Below are 22,128 nucleotides of genomic sequence, written 5' to 3' on the forward strand. Positions count from 1 at the left end.
TATGGCTGACTAAAGGATAAAGCTCAGGTACCAGTGTGAAAACTCACTGTGCCACTGGAAATGTTGGAAATATCAGACTTGAGACAATAAAGGGGCAGGAGAAATGGTGATAAAAATACCTTTTCTCCTTTGTGGTTAAGCAGTGCTGAACCTCAGTCTTGGTAAACTGCACTGGTTTATTGCTAGAGGGTACAAGTCTATCCAAGGTGTTTATTAACCCCCCTGCTCTCTAACCTTTGTTTCTTACCATTAGGATGAGATTCCTTTCTCTTCTTTGGCGAGATCTTTATGTAATCTCCCCCTGTGTAAACGTGAGGGTGAATGTGTTTCATGTGGTGGGAATCAAAAGCAAAAACCTTGAGTGCTGTAAAAGAAGAAAAATGCAGTACAAATCACGGCTCCATTATGGTCTACCATAATTTACAGTTGGGTTAATAAATGTGTTATTGGATTGCATAATTACTGTGAATATGAAGAATATATCATAGTGCAAAATATCTCAAGAAAAATGCTATTAGTATAACATGTTTGTTTAAACGTCTGTGTTTTTTTATTTTCATGCATACATTTTGCTCTCATACTTTTTACTCTTTCCATGAAAAATATGGTCTCTTATTTACCTTGCCTTAAATTAGGTACTGGAAAAAAACAATGTAGGTTACTTTGGGAAGAGCTATTGCTTTATTAAAAATGCATTTCTGAAAGCAGCCACAAATCACAATTATAAAAAGCAAAGCATAAAATTCTCCACTGAATACTAACATTTGATAAAAGCCAATTTTTGAAGAGTATATATTTTATAGTTATCTATCCATGCTACCAAATGCAAATTGCACCATGAACTAATGATGTGTCTTGTCAGAAAGCAAACAAACAAGCATCACCCCTCAGGACAAAAACTACATTAGAGGCCATTGAGCTCTTTACTTGCTTCATTACAGTGCTGAGTTTCAATCACCAGAGATGGGAACAAAAAAAAAGTCAATCAGGCCTTTTCCTTTTTTAAAACAAAACAAAAAACCAACAACAAACAAATCCAAAACTTGACTGATGGAGGAATATCACTAAGCTAGACCATCTGCATTGCTTATAGCACAGCACACAAAAATAATATGAGCTATTCAATAGACCAGCTGTCAGAAAATGTTTGTCAGGGCATAAGAAATAGTTTTATTTGGCTAGAGTTTTGAAAAGCTCATAGTTCAAGGGCTTGCACCATAAAAAGCAGTGGAGAGAGAGAGAGACAGACATAATCTTGTAGGTCTTGTCCCAAAATAGTTATGTGTGGCATATGAGACCTGTGGAAAATTTATTCATGCTGAAAGACAACAACAAAAGATATTAGTGTTTGGGTCCAATTTGGAAATGAGCTCACACACAGTTTACCATTTTAGAACAAAAATAAGCCGAAAAAATAATTAACCTTTCAATATGGAAATTCCTCCCCGTTCTCTTTATCAGCTCTTTCTATCACTTTGGTGACTGACACCCACAGTGCCACCAGAACCTGCACCTGAATCCTCTCCTCCTGACCTTCCCAGCCTCAGCTTCCAAGCAAGGGAGGTGGGGTGAGGAGCAGGGGGCCTTCACAGGCAGCACCTGGCACAGAATCAGACTTAAGTCTTAATCTACAGAGCCTATACCATGCAAAAAATCCCCCCCCCCATTTTTCCCTCACTTTGTGTAATTTATTTTCAGAGAGGTGAGGGAAGAACAGGTGGTTTGACCTGTCTCGGGGCCACGGGAGGAATCTTTCTCATGAACTCACTTTATAAAACAGCAAGCCAGTAAGAGGCACTGAAGGACTGTGCTAAATCTGAAGTAAGAAATCAGATCACATGCAGTTTGGGGACATTCAGAAAAATAAAGATGAAAGAGTGGCCATTGACAAAGGAATCAGCAATGCTTTATTAGGATTTTGAACAGTGGCTGGTGTTAGCCTTACTCTGCTCTCAGTGAAGGAATTATTATTGCCACAGGAAAGCCAGCAGGTACTGGTGGGAAGACACCAGCTCACAGGTAGAAGGTAGGAGAGCAAAATGGTACAGTTGAGACCAAGCAGCTCTCCTCCTGTGGAATTCCTCTTAAAATGAGAAATTTCTGTTGACAGAAAGCCACTCAAGGTTGAACTCACTAGGTAAAGTCCTTATTCAAAGTTCACTTATAATACCTTCACTGAACTAAAAAGAGTAAAAAAATCTTTACAGAACAAGTCCAATTTTCATTTCATTGGTGTTTTTTATGCATAGGTTAATTCTGTGCTTAGGAAAAGGATCCAGATTCACTGTGAGTGTGGCCATAATGAGAGATTGAAAGAGAATCTGAAAACAACTTCCCACAGACTTCCATTTTTTTTCTGGGCTGTGGAGTCAAATGTTCAGCCTTCGAAAACTGTGATACCTACACTGACAGTCAGGTGTTAGTTATGAAAATCATACAAATTAACACCCGTGTCTTTCACACGACACCATCTCTAATCTTCATAATTGTGCTGAAAAACTCCTTGGCGTAACCCACATCTAAAGTATGCCTCGGATTAATTTTCTTTATCTTACCTATGTCACTTGCATTAGCATCTAGCTGTGTTGTCTTTTTGAAGCTCTGTGACACGAGGAGTGTTGCTTGCTCTGCAGTGTGCAGCAGCTTGGTCAGGCTCCTCCTTTGGTTGTCCGCAGGAAGGGCTTCCCAGACTGTAAGTTTGTCCTTTTGTAAAAAATTGTTCACAGTGTTGACCAAAACCTGTAAATAAAAGCGTGTGTTTGAGAAGAGTCAGGCACTACCTGTGGAACAAGGACAAAGCCCACAAAGCCAAGGCCTGACCCACTCACGTTGATGGTGGCGTTAGGAAGAGCTTCGCTGCCGGAGTCGCGCGTGACCTCCCACGGGGGGTACGACAGTGCTTCCACGTAGGAAACCACATCCACGGGTGAAAGAGGGCCCAAAGTGCTTTTATTAATTTCCTGCAGCATCTCCAGAGGTGTTTTTAAGTGACTGATCTGCAAAATGCCAGAACTCACGTATTAACGAAGCAAGTAAAGTCGTATTTCTGAGGTTGAAAATAGACCCGGTGCAAACGACTGATTTCTGTGAATTATCACGCTGGTTTTTAAGGGACTTGTGCATAAAACCCCCCACTACTTGAATCAGCAGGTTGACCTATAAAGTACTGCCTAGTATAACCCTAACAAGTCATATGCTGTCATTACACTTCTTTTTCCCCACTGCAGCTCAGTTTTATTTATCCTGATGTCCCAAAGTGAATTAGTAAATGTTCTGCAAAAACAATTAAATATCAGTGATATGATCATTCTTTTGACTGTTTTATTAAATTTTAACTGAAGAGGTGGGAGCAGATCTACAGTATTTGTATATTTTTTAGTGTTTTTTTTTGTCAAGTACAAATTATAAAGAGGTAGTTGAGTGGACTGTACTGCCTATTTCACCTTCACTGCTTCAGTTTGTGAAATGCTAAATGCACTTACATCAAACAACTAGTTTAAAAGTATAGGCAAGAGAGGGTGAGATGAAGATTAAGCTTGCAAGTTTCTCATGGCTGAATAAGAAAATTCTTACTTCAGAATACTGAAATCTAATAAAAAAGCCCCCAACATCTGATTTTGTATGATCCATAATCTCTGCTGCCGAGTAGCTTTTAGAGACCTTGCTTTGTCTTTAACTGCAACAGAATAGATCTAGAGCACAGGTTAAAAACCAGGCTAAAAATCTCACAGTTATTTACATGAAATTACTTATTTAGTTTAGTGATACACTTAAAAAAAAAATGTCACTCCAAGATCCTACTGTGGCATTTACCATACCTTTTCACCTAAGTGTGATAAGCATATATTATATTTGATAGAAGCACTACATTACAGGCAAACATAGAAAACATGTTAACACAATGTATATATAACACTTGGTTAATAAAAGCCTTTAAATTAATATCTTCCTGAACCCAGTAACTTCAGCAAGCTGCTTAATATCAAATTCAAACATATACAATTGGTTTTAAATTATTTATGCTTGTGCTTCATTTATCCTTTAAAAATAGACACTAATGTAGCTGTAGACTAATGAGTAGTGCATTAATTAATATATTTTTTAATTTGCATCAGGAATCTCTGTTTCTGTGAAAAAAAAATGAGCCTGGAGTCTCTGTTTCTACAAGTTCTGTCTCACTTTACACAGTATGCTTTGAGGAGTAAATAAACCAGCACACCAAGTTGTTATGGCTCCCTTTTCTATTTAGTCACTTGTTGACATTACTTTTGCAAGCTATCTTGCTGCCTTTCCTTCTGAACAAGCAAATAATTGCACATCAGTAAATGCAGCAGTGTGTAACTTCAGAAATTACAGAAACAGCTGAGTGATTATCACACTTGTGAATTTTTCATGCATCATGATTCACTTTGCTGGAAACAGAACACACAGATTCCCAGCAAGTTATTATCATGATTTGAACATACAACCCAGTTCAAATAATTTGAAATTATTAAAAAGACTTCTGTAAACATGCTTAAGTTCAATTGTATGCTCCAAGTCCTTGTTAAAAGCTGTTTAAGAACAATTATAATTGAAATAGCAGTTTCAAACAGAAACAATTAAAAGATTTGGAAATTAATCTATAAACCAATGCTACTTACTCTGGCTAAAGTTCTATTAATATGTTCAGTTACACAGTCTTTGAATAACTCACACTTGGCCTTTGGATTTTCTGTAGAAATTAAAAAAAAATTAATTATACATCACAGTCCATGCAATATTCAATATAATCTAATTGTAAAAGCTCTTGTTTAGGTCATTCCCCAAACCACCTGCATTCCTGAATTTATGCACATAAGACACAGCACCCCATTCTCAAACTTCAATTACGAGGACCTTATTTTGGCCAAAGTTACAGCAATGGATTGGACTGTCCCCTTCCAGGGGACTTGGACAGATGGAGTTAAGAGACAGCTCAAATTTACAGAAAGGGACACAGATCTGACAACTGTGAGGAGGTGACTATTATTTCAAATGGGTTTCATTACACTGTTTAGCAAAAATACATTTACAAAATTATTCTATTCTCAGGAATTGTAGATGCAAAAAAAAGATGCCTCGCCTCTTTTTCATGTCTTGCTGATTAATCTAACTGAAGATAAATAGGCACTGGTGGGTTTCTCAGAAGATGTATCTCTATAATAACACATAAACCTTTATAATACCATGTACCTTGGCAGGAAGTGCCATCATTTGGCTTAAACTGCAATTTTCCTGTAGATGGTTGATAACCTTCCTTACAGGAGCAGCTAAACCCTCCATCCACATTTTCACATTTTGCATGATCTCCACAGGCAACAGTTCCTCCGTTGCTGCACTCATCTACATCTGCAAATATCATGAGAAATGGAATTTTTTATTAAGTGTTTACAGACTAACACCTTGCTGCTTTGTTGATAATAGCACCGCACACTACGAGCAGTTTCATAATAAAATTTCATGTAATAAAAAAAGCAGAAGCTAAAAACGTGCTAATAATGGCAACCCCCCCTGCCAATTATAATACTTACAGATTAGAAGGATAAATCATAATTGATCATATTTTTATACCACCACTTTTATTACTATATAATAGTACCTTGCTCATGTTTTAAAACCATATTAATTCTATCAGAAAAAAGGTAGTTGGCATGATGCAAATCATCTGAAACCCATTTTTCAGAGATTAGATTAAATAGATTTTCTCAGCTTTATGATTCAGTTAGGAAAAGAAAAAAACTAAACCTGCAGACTTTTCTTTTAAGTTGCATCTTTGAAAAGATGCTGCAAAAGATCGCTCTATCTCGTTAATCTAAGAATTAAACTCTGTGCCCTTTAAAGTGCTTGGCATGTCTTTTCTTTTCTTTTTTTTTTTAAATCCATGTTTAAATTACATTTACCTAAACTGTATTTTGTGCTTCTAAATAGTTTGCTATTAGGCAGACAGGTTCATTAACTGGGTGGGGCACAGTCCAAGAGTAAAACCAATTAATTCCAGTAAGGGAATCCATGAATTGATCAATTTAAGGGAGCTGGGCACTAAGTCCCTGGCCAGAATACAGATTATTTTGCATTATTTGGTTGGCTGAGGATAAAGATCGAATAACTCAATGGAGAAAGTAAACTGGGAACAACACCAAATAATTCTGAAGAAAGAAGTAATGGACTGTGAAGTGCTGTGCTGGAAAGGAGAAAAAAGTGAACAGCTCTGGGAAACGTATATCTGATGAAAAGAGTTGAAAAACGAAGAAGTGATACATGAGCAGGTTTAAAGTTACAACCTGAGAACTGAACTGAAGGAAGGTAAAGATGGTGTGGGGAATGGATTAACCAGAGAGGATGACAACCCAAGTTAAGAACTGGTATGACTCTTAATTTTGGGAAGAAATTGGTGAAAAAAGGGGAAATGATTAGTGGATCAGTGGAGGAGAAGAGCTGCCTGAACTGAAAGGAAGCCTCTGCCCCACCAGGTGGGTATTAGGAATAGACAGACAGAAAGCAGATATGGGGTGGCTGGGAATGCACCATTAGTGTGTAGGAACTATTTTCACACTCTGCTTTTGATACCAAGGATCTTGGTGGTTTTCAAAAAGGAGTAAAACAAAAAGGAGCAATAACGCTTGTAAAATAAGAGTATTATTGAAAAATGAAAAAATGAAGTGTATGTCTATGGGTATATCTAGGGAATCCAAAAAAATACCTGAAGGATATGTGGGGGCCACCTGCCTGTTTGGCCAGCATTTTGTAACTTTGGAGAACATTCTTTACTAATGGTTGTGTGGTTTGATGTTTGCTTTTTTGTTTTGTTTTTGTTTTAGGGCTTTGTTTGATTGATACAGGGCAACAGTTAAATGCATATAAACTTTTAATAGAGTATCCCAACATTCCTTCTGCTCACAATTCTAGGGCTCTTCCTGGGATTCAAGGTGATGGTTGAGGTCCCACCTCACTTTCACATATCTGTGTTTCCCAACGAGCTGTGTTTTAAGCCTGAGCTCCAGAAGCTGCCATGGAGAAGCCATTCAAACTCCTGCAGGGACAGGAAGGATTTGTGGGGCTGGAGGTGCCTTTGCCCTCCCCAACACAACCACCACTGCTCCGCAGGGACAGCCAGCAAGGAAGCTGTGTGTTGGAATGGTTTGGTGCCAGCGTGGAATTTTAAAGTATGAGGTTAAATTATGATTATGATTATTTGCATTTGAGGTTAAATTATGATTATTTGCATCAGGGCAATAGTTTGTTTCCATATTTAATGCCCCAAACTGCAAATGTTTCACCGAGTTTTGCATTATCCATACTGGTATGGTTTTTGTGACCTCAGTATTCATAATCATGGAACTAACCACGTTATACATGAACCAGTCTGACAAATGGGAAGGAAAAAAGTGTGATACAGTGCTACACACAGGATACCTCATAATTAAATGCTGTCATTTAAAGTCATAAGGCTGAAGTTCTTACTCTTGGCATTTAAATAACCTCTCACATCAGTACATTATAAAGATTTGCTTCAAACAAGTGGGTGCCTGTCCATTCCTCTTTGTGTGACTGTGCAAGACAGAGAAACTTTGAATGAATTGAAGTGGCAAAGGTGACAATCACAACAATGCCAGTTTGTATAAGGAGAAAACACATCAGCCTCATACCAAAGGTTTCTCTGGCCTTGTCAGCTCCATGGAGCACACGTACATCTTAACAATGCATTCAGCATGTAATGCAGTGCAAAAACACTAGCAATTCATAACAATCCTTGCTAAAACTTACAATAACTTAAAAATAAATGAATAACTATGTGAATGCTTGTCAGTACACCGTTTGCTAAACATCTAGTTTCTATGGGATTTTACTGATGCAAGTGTTTCAAAGTTATGACAATATTTTTTTCTTTTCATAAATCTTTAGTTCAGTAAAAAACTTATCTGCCGGTATTGGGCAGTCACACGAATTGCAATTTTTTTTTTTGTAATTATGTCAGACGTTAAGTGTAATGGAGATTTTAGAGAGGAGTCAAGATTATCCAAAACAGCAGCAGAAACTCAAGTACCATGGCACATCTCTGGCAGTGGGACAGCTCTTTAAAGTCTGATAGAGACACTCTGTTGAATATATGCAAATAGACTTTGTGCAGTTGAGTTGCCCATATGGAACAAGTCCATATCACGCCTATCTAATTTACTGTTTCCAGAAGAAAAAAAACAACTCCTGGATGACAAAATTAAAAGGCAATATGCCTGATCTTGCAAGGTACTAATCAGCTTCGTGTCCCTTTTAAATCAATGAGATTGTCAGGGGCAGCCAACAACTCGTGACAGTTAGAAGAATGCAGCTTTTAAGATCCCGCTTTGAAATGCTGTGTGCAGTAGCTGTAAGGCTTTTGTTTCTTTGCATTTTGTAGTTATGCCTTTTTAACCAAACAGGCAATTGGACCACACGCAGACAAACAGCTTGTCAGTGCTTTCAGCAACCCAGTTTTAGCGGGGCTTTGGGGCGAGGATCTCAAACGGTCCTCCTTGATCTGCTGTGGGAGCAGGAGTGGGGCTGCCAAGGCTTGCAGGAGCAGTCTTCACAAGCAGCATTGCTGAGAAAAGGTTGAGGACCAGCAGCTTTTTAAACAGAGGAGCATTTGCCACAGTGCTGTAGAAAAAAGCCCTGGCCTTTCAGTAAATATTCAAAACAAATCCTGGAGCTGAACTTTGAAGCTTTTATAACAGCTCCAGTCAGAAAAATATTATCACCAGTACCACTTAGGCTAGTGTGAAAATAGATTTATAACCTTTTATTTTATTTCTGTGCTTTGTCACTCCTCATTTACTGCAGCAGGCAAGGAAATTCCAATTAAATTAAAAGTACTGAGAACAGTTATTATGTTCAGTCTTGCCAATTACAGGATTGTACCTACATGGCTTTGATTCTTCACCAGTCAGTCAAGACAGCTTGATGTCTGCATTATACCTTCTGCTTATTAGTAGCTTGCAAGTGATTGAAAAGTCCAGTTGCAAAGGACTGGATGTTCCCTCCCCGCGTCTCCACACTGTGGAAGGCAGAGGCACACACAAAGTAGGAATGAAAAAGGCTGTGAATGGCACAGCTAAAAGCAAAAGGCAGCAGTGTGGCACAATGCCAGATCCCATCCTCTGCACGGCTCCCTCGTCACAGCAGAGGATGGGATGGAGAATGGGTGCCTTCCCAGCGCTCTCAGAAATACCTGAAGGAAACTAATAGCACGCTCCCGGAACAGAGAGAGTGGTGTGGATGGCACTTTCATTTCACAGAGGGCCATTTTCATGTTTTTAGTCTGCTGGCTGGGGTGAAAAAAGCAGGTTTGTATTTCACTTTTTTATCTGCAGCTGAACATTCCATAAAATGTGAAGTCTAAGGGAAAGCATGGCTTTTACACAAATCAAAAAAAGGATTTTAATAGCTCTCTTTCGTGACATCAGAAAAATATCATCTTCAGAAATACCACGTCTCTGCATTCTTATTTTTTCCTTCTCTATTTCCTTTCTTCTATTTTCCTCCCTTTCCCCTCCTACCCTCCAGTTCCTCCTCTAGTTGCATGTTTCTTTGTCATCTCTTCACCAATTCTACCTGATAACATGGATGAAAAACTGCCGACCCTCAACTCCAGACTCAGCATTCTGGTTGCATTAAGGGTGAAGTGACACTTCTCAAAGCAGCTGTCCCAAGCTTTCTTTCTATCTACTGCTTTGAGAGGGATAATCACTTTGTGCTTAGAAGCTTATTGTAGTTTCCAGAGAGGGAGAGGAACACAAGTGTGTTCAGATGGGCTTTGAAATGGGCTTTGCACAGACACAGTGATGTACCAGACTTGCACTGCTGGGAAGTCCAGACAGCTTTGATGGCATAAACAAACAGGCTCTATAATGGCATACTCTCCAAAATTCAACCACTGTATTTTTAAAAAGTTACTGCCAGGTACATGTATATATATATATATATATACATACATTAAAACAAGATTTAAGACTTCGAAAAATCTGGAAATATATTGGGGCCCTATAAACTTGGGTAGGATGCATACCTGTGCTGTGATTTGTGTTGGATTCCAAATTTTGGATATGAGAAAAAGCAAAATTTTAGGTTTAAACAAAAGCCTTGGGCTGACAGAGACTGGGAAAAAACCTCCATCTAGAGTCCAGACAAGGATCCATCGATGTCACAGGTTTGGAATGTCCTGCCCAAGCCTGGAGAAACCATGCCCTGATCTCATCAAACCTGTGCAGAAAACCTTTTGTGTTTTATCTCTCCCTTTGTGTTACCTGTTCCCCTCTGTAAAATGCCCGAAGATAAGACGGGTTTTTTCCCCATGAAGTAATTGTTAAGACCCCAAAAATTTGTTAAGCTGGGTTTTTCCCTGATGTTATCCTTGTGAACCCCCTCAATTTTAATAGAATGAATATGCAAACCCCCTGTTGAATATGTAAACCCTAAACCCTTTAAACATGAACTTGTAAGTCCAATAAAGCTTTCCAGCTTCTTGCCTCCCTGGGATCATCATAGCTTTATTGACCTCTGCAATTTGTACTGGATAGCTTGCACTGTATTTACAGTGACAACTTTGATGTTTGCTCCAACTGTGTGTAGTACACCCTGAATGCACAACTCTCAGCAGTTTGTGTGCAAGGCATATCTACTACCTGTAGCTGATCCGTTGGGTACAAAATATCCTATTATTGTTTCCACGATAAAGGATAAAGGAGGAAATTAATTGTGGATCATAAGGTTGTCTTTAGGACTCACATCTTGGTAAAGTAATTGTTACACTTGTTTAATCAGAAAAGGTGGCCACAGGTAATTTTTTTATTTCAGTGTGAGTTTGGAAGCTCTTGGTTTTCAAAAGGAAGAACAGTGCTAAACTAAATCCCAGCAGAGGATAAAAAAAGATCAGTCTACTCACTAAAGAAAAGAGAGGTGGAAAAAAGAAGTTATCACACTAATGGTAAAAAGTTAAAGCTAGACAAACAGTCAGAGAAATAACTTGGGGGACAAACTACTGAAGCTGAGGAAAGGTTGTAATGCAAAAATCATAACCTGGACCAGAAATGGTGAGAATATTTACAGCTCAGTGTGCTAACAGTCTCGATCCAGGCTAATTTAAGAAGGATTCATAGCAGCTGGATAAAGCAGAGCACTTTTAGATGGATGTGAGCAATGGGCAAGAAAGGTCGATTAGATCACTTTCTGGCTTAATATGCAACCATTCTGCTGATATTAAGAGCAGTAAGAAGAGAGGTTGTCAGCACTCACAAGCTCACAGGAGACATACCTAGAAGGAGACACAGTCAGCATAAAGGTGTAAAGGGCAATAGATTTATTTCTCATTCTCTCATTCCCTGAGGACTCTTGCAACATACAGAGAAAATTACCAGGAGTTCGAAAAAAGAGAAATAGTTACAGTTCTTCCATTCAAAGGAAATCCTAAAGGATTGCATAGTTGTTCAGAAATAACATTTTTCCAGAGAACTTTTCCTCCTCTTTAGTCTTGAACATGTTCCATCCAATGCTACAGAAAGAGAGGCACAGGAGGTAGGATAACTATTGATCTCGCTCATTGCTTTTGACCAGACTTGAAAAATTACCAAAAATATCCCAATCAAAGTTTCCAAGCAAAAGATATTTGAAGTATAGTAGGTCAAATGTATAGAGAATTTTGCTGGTCCAGAGTGACCTGAATGCACAATATTTTGTCACTCTGCTTTGTTTCAAGAATATGATCAGCTAGCTCACAGATCAGTGAAACAGTGGCATAAATGGGTGAATTTTTGTATTGTCTTAACTCTACACTCATTGTCTAAAACTGTGACATGTGGATTTAAATACATTGCAAGCAGAGTCAAGATGGAAGTGTTACTGAAAACAGCTGCTGTGTTGTCAGTGAGAAGTGTGGGCCTGAACTGGAATATTAAGTCTGTACCAGTGCAAATTATAGGAATTTTATACCCAGACTCCAAACTTCCCAAACATGAAAGCATTTTGCTAGATTTCTATAATTAACAGAAGCAATAAGAGTGACAATGTAAAGGGAGCTGGCAGACAGTAACAACTTACCCACGCAGGAGGTTCCATCATTAGGTACAAAAGTTTCTTGACCATTGCTGGATTTGAAACCGGGCATGCACATGCAGAAATAACTTCCCACTGTGTTTGTGCAGTTGGCGTGCTCTCCACAAGGCTGAGTAGCATTTTCACACTCATTATCGTCTGTCAAGACACAAATTACAGAGAAATATATTTGTATTTGACGATTGAAAAGAGCAGCGTCGAATAAGCTTAATTTGGCTCTGGTCTTTTATTTGTGTTAAGTTTTGAATGCTGAGCTGGCACTCTTGGTGTTTGTCTATATAGTTTTCCCATTGCCAAGGATGTAATCAGGTGTTCAGCAGCACTCTTCCTGCGTGAATCAACAAATGAGGAAATCAGTGGGATACTGAAGTGAATGGTTTAATTGGATATATGCTTGGAATAAAGGATTGAGACAAGTATATGTTCTGCCATGGTTGTATTCGGTAACATTTTTTCCTATCCAAGAATCAACAGGTAGAGAGTCACTCTGAGTATGCATCTGGGAATTTAGAATCATAGAAAGCAGAGCTCAGAAGGATATAAAGAAGCCCCCCCTTCATTCACTAACGTCAAAGCAGAATCAATATATCTAAATGCACATTTTTTATGGACTGTTTTTAAAGACCTTTTGTGGTATTTCTCAGCAGTACCAGACAACAAACTTACAAATTCATCCTACTGACTGACCTGAGTCCTCAAGTATATTGTTTTTACTCAGTTATCACAAAGACTAAGGTCTTTGTGAAAGACCAAAGAAATGAGGAAGATTCACGGCTTGATCCTTCCCTCTTAGCAATTGCTGTGTAAGTAATCATTTTTGTACCTGCAAGCTTACATCACCTATTTTACGTGGCTAATCCTATGCCCCCAGTGGTACATCACAAAGGAACAATAGACACAAGTTTGAAGACTATGTCATCTCTGCAGAGCCTCAGCATGTGCTGTCGCTGTGAGCACAGGACCCAGAGAGCTTGACCAAAGGTCAGACAAAATCATAAACTCCTGCTCTGAACCACAGAGTTGATCTTCTGCAATGACTCAATAAAACCACTTCCTCTCCAGAAATCTTCCAAGGTCCCTGTTGTCTATTGAATAGTTTTCAGACCAAATTCAAGAAAAGTTTCAAAAGCTTTCTTATCCAGGCACTCTATATATCAAACTGAAACACTCACAGCACTGATAATTCCATTTTCCCAATAGCCCATTTCTCTTAAGGCACCCCAAAACTTCAAAACAAACAAATCAATGAAACTCTCCCAAAGAAGCACTCTGGGTGGAATTCTCTATTTTCTACATCGTGAGAAAGGAAAAGAGTTAAAAGCTTCCTGAAATCTACTGGGATTTTTTTCCTGTTCTCAAGAAAAAGGTACTCATAACATGATGAATGACAGGAAAGAATTCTAACAGGGAGAGAAATAACGATTTATTGCAGAAGAGAAATGATTAAGGAGCATGACAGGGAGAAGAAATATGATTTCAGAAAAGGCACCCGAGGATGAGTTTTAGAAAGGTGCTCCTGCTTCCTGATGGTCAGTGTTCTCACAAGATCTTTACAGAGATAGTGTGCAGATAAGCAAAATGTCACATAAGCCAGGGCAGTGACAAGATTAAAGTACAGCAAGAGGCACAAAGCATTGCAGGAATACATTTCTGGAACATAATTTAGTCACAACCCCCAGCATAATTCTGGAACAGGACTTTTTTGAGATTTGAAGTCTGACATGATTTTGAATGTGACTCAGTCGACTCAGACATGCAAATATCAATTCAGAACTGCAGTTTTCCTTGGGGGAATTCGGGTCAACAGTATCAAATGGATTATGCTCATTAAAACTAAAATTGAATGTAATTTAATGAGGAATCCAAGTATAAAAGCACTTTGCCAACACACGTCAACAATATTTATTCTACAGCTTTGGTATTCATGAGAATACAGCAGAGAACATGTATAATTTGAATGCCAAAGTAAAACCAAATTAGCCTAAGTGGAATTATGATAGGGAGGAAAAAGTGTGGTGTTGATCCAAATTCAAAAACAAAGGCATAAGAAATTGAAAAAAATCTGGTGTTGCAGAGACCAGGTCCCAGAACACTTTACAAACCTTGACAACAAGGTCCACTTCTAATATAATTTGTGTGTGTCTCTTTGACTCCCTTGCAACCCAAGTTTGCTCCCAGCATTTAATGACAAAGAAAAGTGGACTACCCTGTTATAGCTGCCAAGTCAACTTGGTCTTGGGAAATATTACATATTCTAGAAAACAATATGTGCTGACTTTGGAAAGCTCAGGGGATAGGAGCCATGGAAGATGAGAAGTAGAAGGACACCAATTATGGTAGGACTTGATTCAAAGTAGAGGAATAACAGGGCTAAGGAAGCTACTTGTGACATGCAAGAACTTTTCTTTTGGATTTTTTTCCTAGGATTTCAGCTGTAGTCCTCAATATCCCACAATATTACCCTTTTTCAGGTGGTCCAAAGGATTTATAAGCAATATTAAAATGAATGTGGTGGTTATCAATAAATTTACTGCAATTATGCCTAAATAACTTCACTGGATGATTGGTGTTTTTGCTCAATATTTTTGATGGCTGGAAGGGGTTTAATGGTGACTATATTCCCTTAGTAAGCTTGTTTTTTGAGAGAGCCTTTCAGATAATTTGAGAAACCTTTTGAACATTGAAGGAACAGCAGTAACTTACACTGCAAACACAGGAATGAATATTTTAAAGAGTTAAGTTCATATGAAGCTTTCTTTTCACTATTCCCATGGTCTAATGTAATACTCAGCAGACCCTGCTGGGGCATAATTTACTGGACCACATCCTGTTTCCATTGAAATTAATGACATAAAAGTCACTGACGTCAGGAGGCTGTGGAAAACTACTGGGTTAATGAGAAAGGCAAGTAAAGAGGAAATTTCCAGAAAAAAAAAAAAAAGGAGTTTCATATACAGTCTATCTAAATGTGGTGGTTTTTTTTTCCCCCACAAAATATTATACAAGATCAAAAATGATGGCAAAAATATCATCGAGTTCTCTGTGTAAACAACTCGAATTTTTTATTCAGACAGCACTCCAATGTAAAGCCCAGGGGCTTAAAGTAATTTTCCAAATTTTGCATGATTTATAATATTATTGGATTTGCAATTTAAAGGATGTCAGGAAAAAAATAATGGGATTTATTGATGAAAAAATGTTGGTTTTTTTTTTTTTTTAAAAATGTTCTGCCTATACAGAAAGGATACTTTAAATGACAGCACTCATATAATCCACCTGCTTTGTTGCTACCTAATTTAACTGTGCCATGTGCATTCACTGGTGCACAGGCACTCATTGAATACTGCAGGCAGTATCTCAGGAATACACATTCCTTTAAATATGTTTTCTTTTTTTCTTCCTCCAGTAAATGATGAAAAATTTGGAGACTTTGGAGACAAGATGGCCAAACGACAAAGTTAATTATTATGGCTAAATGGTAATGCTGCATTCAAGTTTGACATAGAAGGCATTTCCTGAATAGCTACACTGTCTTAAGAAATGCCAGTGGGGATGTGGGGAGCAGGTTTTTGGGATGGTGGGTTTGCATGATTTTTTTTTTTTTCATTTTTTTTGGTTGGTGTTGGTTTTTTTGTACACACGGGAACGTGTACCTAAATATTGGTAGGATGCTTACATGGTACAATTGTAGAATTAAAATCAATTTTTCTTTCTTACCTTAAAAATACAGCTGGCATGGATTTTACTGTACATAAATGCATTTGTGGTTAGATGGAATCGACTGTCAGCTGCATGTCATCTGCCTCTACTGGTCTCTTGAAAATGTATTAAGGATTATCAAAAGCAAGAAAAATGTGAAAGGCTGATATACCCCTTTCAAACTCCATTTTGATTTGAGCTCGTAATTCTGTGTTAAAACACTTGCACACCTGAGAATACCATTGGTTTAGGATTGAGCAGGATTACTAAGAAGCTTGGGCACTGATGGAAGACTTCCCTGGTCACAGAAGACTATAAATTGGATCCAGTGTTTGAACAATCACTCTTTTACACATCAGGTAACATTAATAATCAGGTAATATTAAGTAAAATGTGAATGAATTTTGTTTAGCGTTGATACAGTACATTTTTGCATAGAGAGCATTAAACTATTTTAGATATTTTAAAATGTACCAATACAAAATGGAAGAATCATTTGAGGATTTTAGGGCCATGATGCAGATGGAAGCTACAGGAATCTGATAAGGTTTTAGGCAGAAAAAAACCCAAAACCAACCAAACAGGAAATTTCTTTTGTTGTATTCCATATCCTAATAAAGTACAAATTTTACCCTCTCGCATATTCTATTTTAATATGGGATGGTTATAAAATTATAACCTACAGTAGGAAAACACCAAGGCAGCTACAGCTACAAAATTACATAACATGTTATTATTGTGACAAGCACGAGAAAATGCTTTGAGTTTTCAATTTTAGATATAAGATTTTTGTAATGCTGTTTTTTCATGCATATTTTGCATGAAAAATGTCACGAGGAAAAGTCCTATGGTAGTGGATTTATCAAAAAGCTATGAAAGATTCTTATTGCACTGGGCATATATCTGTGATAAACTTTTGATGGTATGATGATATATAATATGAAGAGTTAGTTTTGGGGTGAAACTTGTCATACTGATTCACAACCACACAGAAGTTTTTCCTCTTTATAAATTTCAAAGTAAATTGTTTCTCCCTCAATTTCAAGTAACAAACAAACAAGGCTGAAACCCCCAAAGTTAAACAGAATGATTTGTGCATTTTCAGCCCTCCCCAGTCCATGCAAAATGAGATTTTGGTAGATGTGAATAGTGAGTAGAAAATATATTTTGGGATCTCTGGCATGGAATGAAATCAATCAGACAGGCTGATGGCCTAAATTAACTGGCAAACAACCTGATGAGAAAACTAACAACACTGAATTTGGAGGTTGGTCACCTGAGTTTCCCCAAATCCAAGCAGGAACACACGTAGGGGTGTGATTTTCATAAGTTTAATGAAATTTGATGTTACAGTATAAGGACTAGAAGCAGCCCATATATAATTCTATTCAGTGCATTCCCCTCATGACATAAGACAATGCAATTAAAACATTAATGATTAATTTTGCCCTAATCTGGGTCTGTGGAAACCAGGGTTGCCTCTGGGGCAGACCTGTTGAAACAGGAGGCCAGGCCCAAAAGAGTTAACTAAGAAATCTGGGCCTGCTAACAAGCTGTGAACATCCAAACAATCTGTAGTTCTGTTCTACCTATTGGACCAAAACTTAAGAGAATGGTAAAAGAAACACAGAATAGGCCTAGAAGTAATAAGTGAAGATGCAGTAAGATAAAGTAGACATTTGAATAGAAGAAACAGGCTGGGAACCAAGGCCTTCTCCAAGCTTCAGTGAGCTGGTTGAGGTCAACAGAAGAGAAAGGAGCCCAAGCTGAGGAAGATGAGTTTAAGCCCCCAGACCCATGGAGGAAGGATGGAACTACTCCCAAGATTGAGGGCCAAGAGAAGCACCGCCCCAAGCCCCGCCTGAGCTCCACCTACACTCCACCTGTTATTAATATGTATAGATAGATGTTGTAATCACTTGAATATGCATTTAATCATCCATGAAAATTGTATAAAAACCGCTGATTTTGTGTGAAGCCTTCGAGCAAGGTATTCCAGCAATAGCTGGCTTGCTCCCGGGGCTGTCAATAAATACCTTTGCTACTCAAAAATCAAAAGCCTCTGGGCAGTTTATTATACTGGATTTTTCGGGTTCACCATCTGCCAGGATCAGTGGTGGCAGCTTAGGACACAGGAACCTGAAAAGTGGGCAGCAGTGGGTGGGAAGGAAATGCATCCAGAGTGGCTGGGGAATACACTGATCCAACGCATCCCACTGCTCTCCTCTGACAGCAGCCTCTGCTGCCAAAGCTGAGATGGAGCCCCTGGGGGAAAGGAGAACTACCCTTCCCTAGTGCAACCCTCGTGGGAGAACAGTGCTTGAAGTGCCTCACTTAACCCCTCAAAAGCGAGGAAATGAAAGGCTTCCTGTAAAACAAATTCCAGGGCTGCTCACCCCGCTGTGCTGAGCTTGTCTGGAGGTCTCAGAGCAGTGGGTGAGCTCACACACATCAGTGCTGTGCTGCAGGACTGTGCATCTCCAGCCATCAAAGGCCGAGTTAGGAACAGCGATACCATTAACAACCTTGCCTCTCCTTTCTTGTGATTTGTTTTCATTAATGGCAATTTAACACAATTTATTTATGATTCTCTAAAGATTCAGCATTTGAGCTTGGTCTAAATCAGCATGAAAGAGCAGACGCTTAGAATAACCACTTGAGGCTGTAGAACTGGGCTGGAAATCTCATTTAAATATGAATTTCTTTCATAATGGGCCTGATTCATCTTAGTCCTACACCAGGGCAGGGAACCATGCAGTTGCTGCATAGGAAATCTTGCCACTGCAAGCTCTGTCCGGCTAAGATTTCACAATTCCCTACCCCCTTGCAAGAGCTTTTCACATTGCCTTCTCAGGATGTTTTTATAGCTTGTCAGGAGATTTTAACTGGTTTGAACTTGGTGGGTCTGCAGCTAGGTAGTGTCCTAAAAGTTATTAGTACAGCAAACAATTATTTTCTCTCACAGTCTTCATAGGCTATGTGGATACGCAGAGATGATTTTGGATCAGCAGTTCTTTCATGTCTGGATGAGCTACAGATCCTCACAAAAGAAAAATCCCTTAGTCCCAGGTTAAGGAACAGGGCAGAACAGTGTAAAAGAAGGAGGAAAGGAAAGTTTCCTATGTATTAAAATCACACTCAGGCTGAGTTTCAGAGACTGGACAAGGTTTAGACAGGTTAATATATTATCTAAACTATTTCCTTCATCTCTTGCTGGTGTTTCCAGACATTATAAATAAAACATGAAAAGAATTTATTATTGGGTAAGTGCAGTGATGAAAGTCTCATTTGTTTAGCCATACAGAACAACCTGCCTTTTCAACACTTGTGAAATATCAAAAAAAGAAAATCTATAATTTGTGATCACTCATTTGAAGAATGGGGTTGTGGTGGGGGATATATCATTGAAAGTACTAGTCCTTGACTGGAAACAAACCATTTACCCAGAGCAGCATCTGTAAGGTGCTCAAATTAGTGAAACAGAAGGAAAAGGGGGAATAAATAATTGAAAGGGGGAATAAATATTGAGTGGCCCTGTCCCAGTTTTTCCCCAGCACTGCCTCCCTGGTACCTCTGGAGAGCAGGGGACTGTGTGCAGTGCAGAGAGAATCAACACTCCCATCACTTCCCCCAAGGAGGCCTTATTGCTGCTTTCTCCCAAGAACATGGCACTAATTCATCAGCTGAGCACCTGGCCTGATGAGCTCTTAAAATGCAAGGCTGAAGAAGGAGAGAGACTGCAGCAGAGTAATGTCAGAGACAGAAAAATGGAAAAAAACCCCCCAACCCAACAAGTTGAAGATGGTCTTCTGGAGTTCCAAGACTGGCTTTGGAGGTGAAAAGTCATGACTGGATGAATTCTTTGGAAAACTGGCAAGTAGATACTGAAGAGGATGGGATAGAAAAATAATCCCAGTCGCACACAGCTCCCAGATGGATATACTGTGAACTCAAACAACACAACGCTCCCATCCGACAGGATGGGAATGAGTAAGACGTCACCACTCAAATCTAAACATTTTGGTCCCATGCAAGAGATTAGACAGAAGGAAAACACCTTAGCAAACAGTTTGATTAAGAGGGAAGAAAAACTTCCTGGCAACACTTTCCCAAATCACAAAAGAAAAAGAAAAGAAAGATATTTATTCAGAAAACACAGACAGGAAACGCATCACCACTTTACAGCTTATACACGAAACCCACCATGGTGCCATCATGGTGTGAGTAAACAAGATGTGAAGAAGGGTGCAAGTGAGAGACAACACAGCTTGAAGGAGGCAGAGGAACACTGAGCATGATCTGATCAGCTTTATCAAACCCACTGCACGCATGCAGCAAAGGCTGTGATAAGAAATGGTGCTGTTCTGTGTCAGGATATGGGCTCGTCATCCTTCAGTTAAACAGAACTACACCCTGAAGTCTTGAATGTCACATGGCAGCAGCAGCACTGTGTTCCCACAGCCAGGGCTGGAAGCACCCAGATGCACTCGTGCTGCTCTGGGAGTCCCTGCAAAGCACGAAGGGCAGGGTCACATATTTAATGTCAGTGGCACTGGGAGGAGTGTGAGCCCATTGCACAGGGAGCACACAGCGATGCTCACAAATGGGTGAGTACTTGGAGCTCTGTCATGACTCGTAAAATAACTTTTCAGGCACAGAACTAGTTGTTAAAGGTATGGAAACAAGCAGAAGTCAAGAATGAAGATCACATTGCTCTTCCTTTCTTTACCCCATGCTGATCAAATTACAAAAACCTGACCTCAACGTTCTGGCAGACGCTCTGTGTCAGGTTTACCACTCGAGGATTAGACAGAATGTAATTGAGACACATCATTAGTTTCTTGGTTTGCCTCCTTCAAAAACACAGAATTAATACGAGGTGAAGTGCAGCTGAATGGGGATATGCTGGATTCAAGCTCCTGGCAGTGTGCAGGTGTCACTGTTTCTCTCAATGCTACCAGCAGAAGGCTTTTAGAAACTTCCCCATTATTAAATTACATAATTCCCAATTGAGCTTTCCTTTTTGCTGCTCACTTGTTTGTTTTCACTGAAAATCACCCTTGAACTGAAAAGTAAGATAGCACATGCCCAATCAGAATATTTTTGCTTAAAGGAAAGTAAGTAACACAGCACTTCCCTGCTTAGAGAGCTTTGCCAGTAGGTAACTATGCTCCCTGCAGAACTGAATATGCAGCCCAAGTAGAAGTTCTGTTTTGACACTACAAATGGAACTGAATTAAAGAAAACCCCAAAACAACCAACAAATGAAACCAGAAATCCAACCAAAATCCAACCAAAACCAAACCAGATTATAGCCAGACAATATCTGCACTGTAACTTCTTGCAGACTTCCCATTGCATTTTCTGTTTACCATACTGCTGGCATAGAATCAGCACCATCCATAAAAGTAGGTGTATCAGAACATGAGGGTTCATCTAAATAATGCATATTTATTTATGCTGTGTACACATATCCCTCCAACACTCTACTAGACATTGTATAATGGTATTCAGGAAAATAAGACTGAAAGTTTTTCAATTCCCAATGCACCTGGTTCTTGTTATTTCTAACACTAACTTCTCAAAACTCTGTTTGCAGAACTTTCTAAAATACACAGACTCAGTATGACACATTTTTTTTGCATGTTAAACCAGAACCATAACCACTCTTCTCATAGAGGACATAATTCTCCAGTAGGAGAAGTTTTCTTTTGCAAAGAAACTGTACATTTCCATGCACCAGATCTTGTGATCCCTCTGACCTGCATCCAACAGATGTTAAATGCATCTTAAGAAAGACAATATAACTATATCAGGATTACTATGTCCATATCTAAATCCCAACAGCTACCAGATACATGTCTCCTACAGACATTTACATTTACCAATTTAGTAGCATTTTTGGAAGGGAAAAGAAGAACTGAACTGCACTGAAAAAGTTTTGCTAAATCATGATTTGAGAGCCTTAGCTCCTAAATAAATAGCTCAAAATAAAGACTTCATGTCTTTATTTGGTCAAGAAGGGCAGATCCATATCTAGAAAGGACAAATGGGCTCATCAGTGTTCAACTAGAAGTCCCTCTTTATGCCACCTAAAAATAGGTGGTACATTATGAAGTGCAGCTGCCATTCTACCACATTAGTTTTCAAAGGACAAAGTTTATTGAAGATAATGTCCTGTACATATCTGAAGCAGTGTTAAAAAAAAAAATTCTTGCTTTTTGGATCTGTATACTACGTTCCATTTTGGATTTAAAAAGCAGAATACCATAAAAGATGTGGTAAAATTGCTTTGAGAGAAGTAATAGCTCAAGTAACATGGGA

General features: G+C 38.8%; 1 protein-coding gene across 1 annotated transcript in view; it reads right to left on the bottom strand.

Moving 5' to 3' along the window:
* ADGRL4 (adhesion G protein-coupled receptor L4) overlaps positions 1–22,128 on the bottom strand; it is a 76,697-nt gene that overhangs the window by 24,970 nt on the left and 29,599 nt on the right. The window contains exons 3-8 of the mRNA XM_017824947.1: positions 12,091–12,243; positions 5,215–5,370; positions 4,644–4,714; positions 2,829–2,996; positions 2,556–2,739; positions 248–364 (exon numbers count right to left, since the gene is read on the bottom strand). Of these exons, the coding sequence (XP_017680436.1) occupies positions 248–364; positions 2,556–2,739; positions 2,829–2,996; positions 4,644–4,714; positions 5,215–5,370; positions 12,091–12,243 (849 nt within the window). The remainder of the gene's footprint in view (positions 1–247; positions 365–2,555; positions 2,740–2,828; positions 2,997–4,643; positions 4,715–5,214; positions 5,371–12,090; positions 12,244–22,128) is intronic.

Source organism: Lepidothrix coronata, unplaced genomic scaffold, assembly GCF_001604755.1.
Source record: "Lepidothrix coronata isolate B3197 unplaced genomic scaffold, Lepidothrix_coronata-1.0 Scaffold114, whole genome shotgun sequence".
Classification (NCBI taxonomy): Eukaryota; Metazoa; Chordata; class Aves; order Passeriformes; family Pipridae; genus Lepidothrix; species Lepidothrix coronata.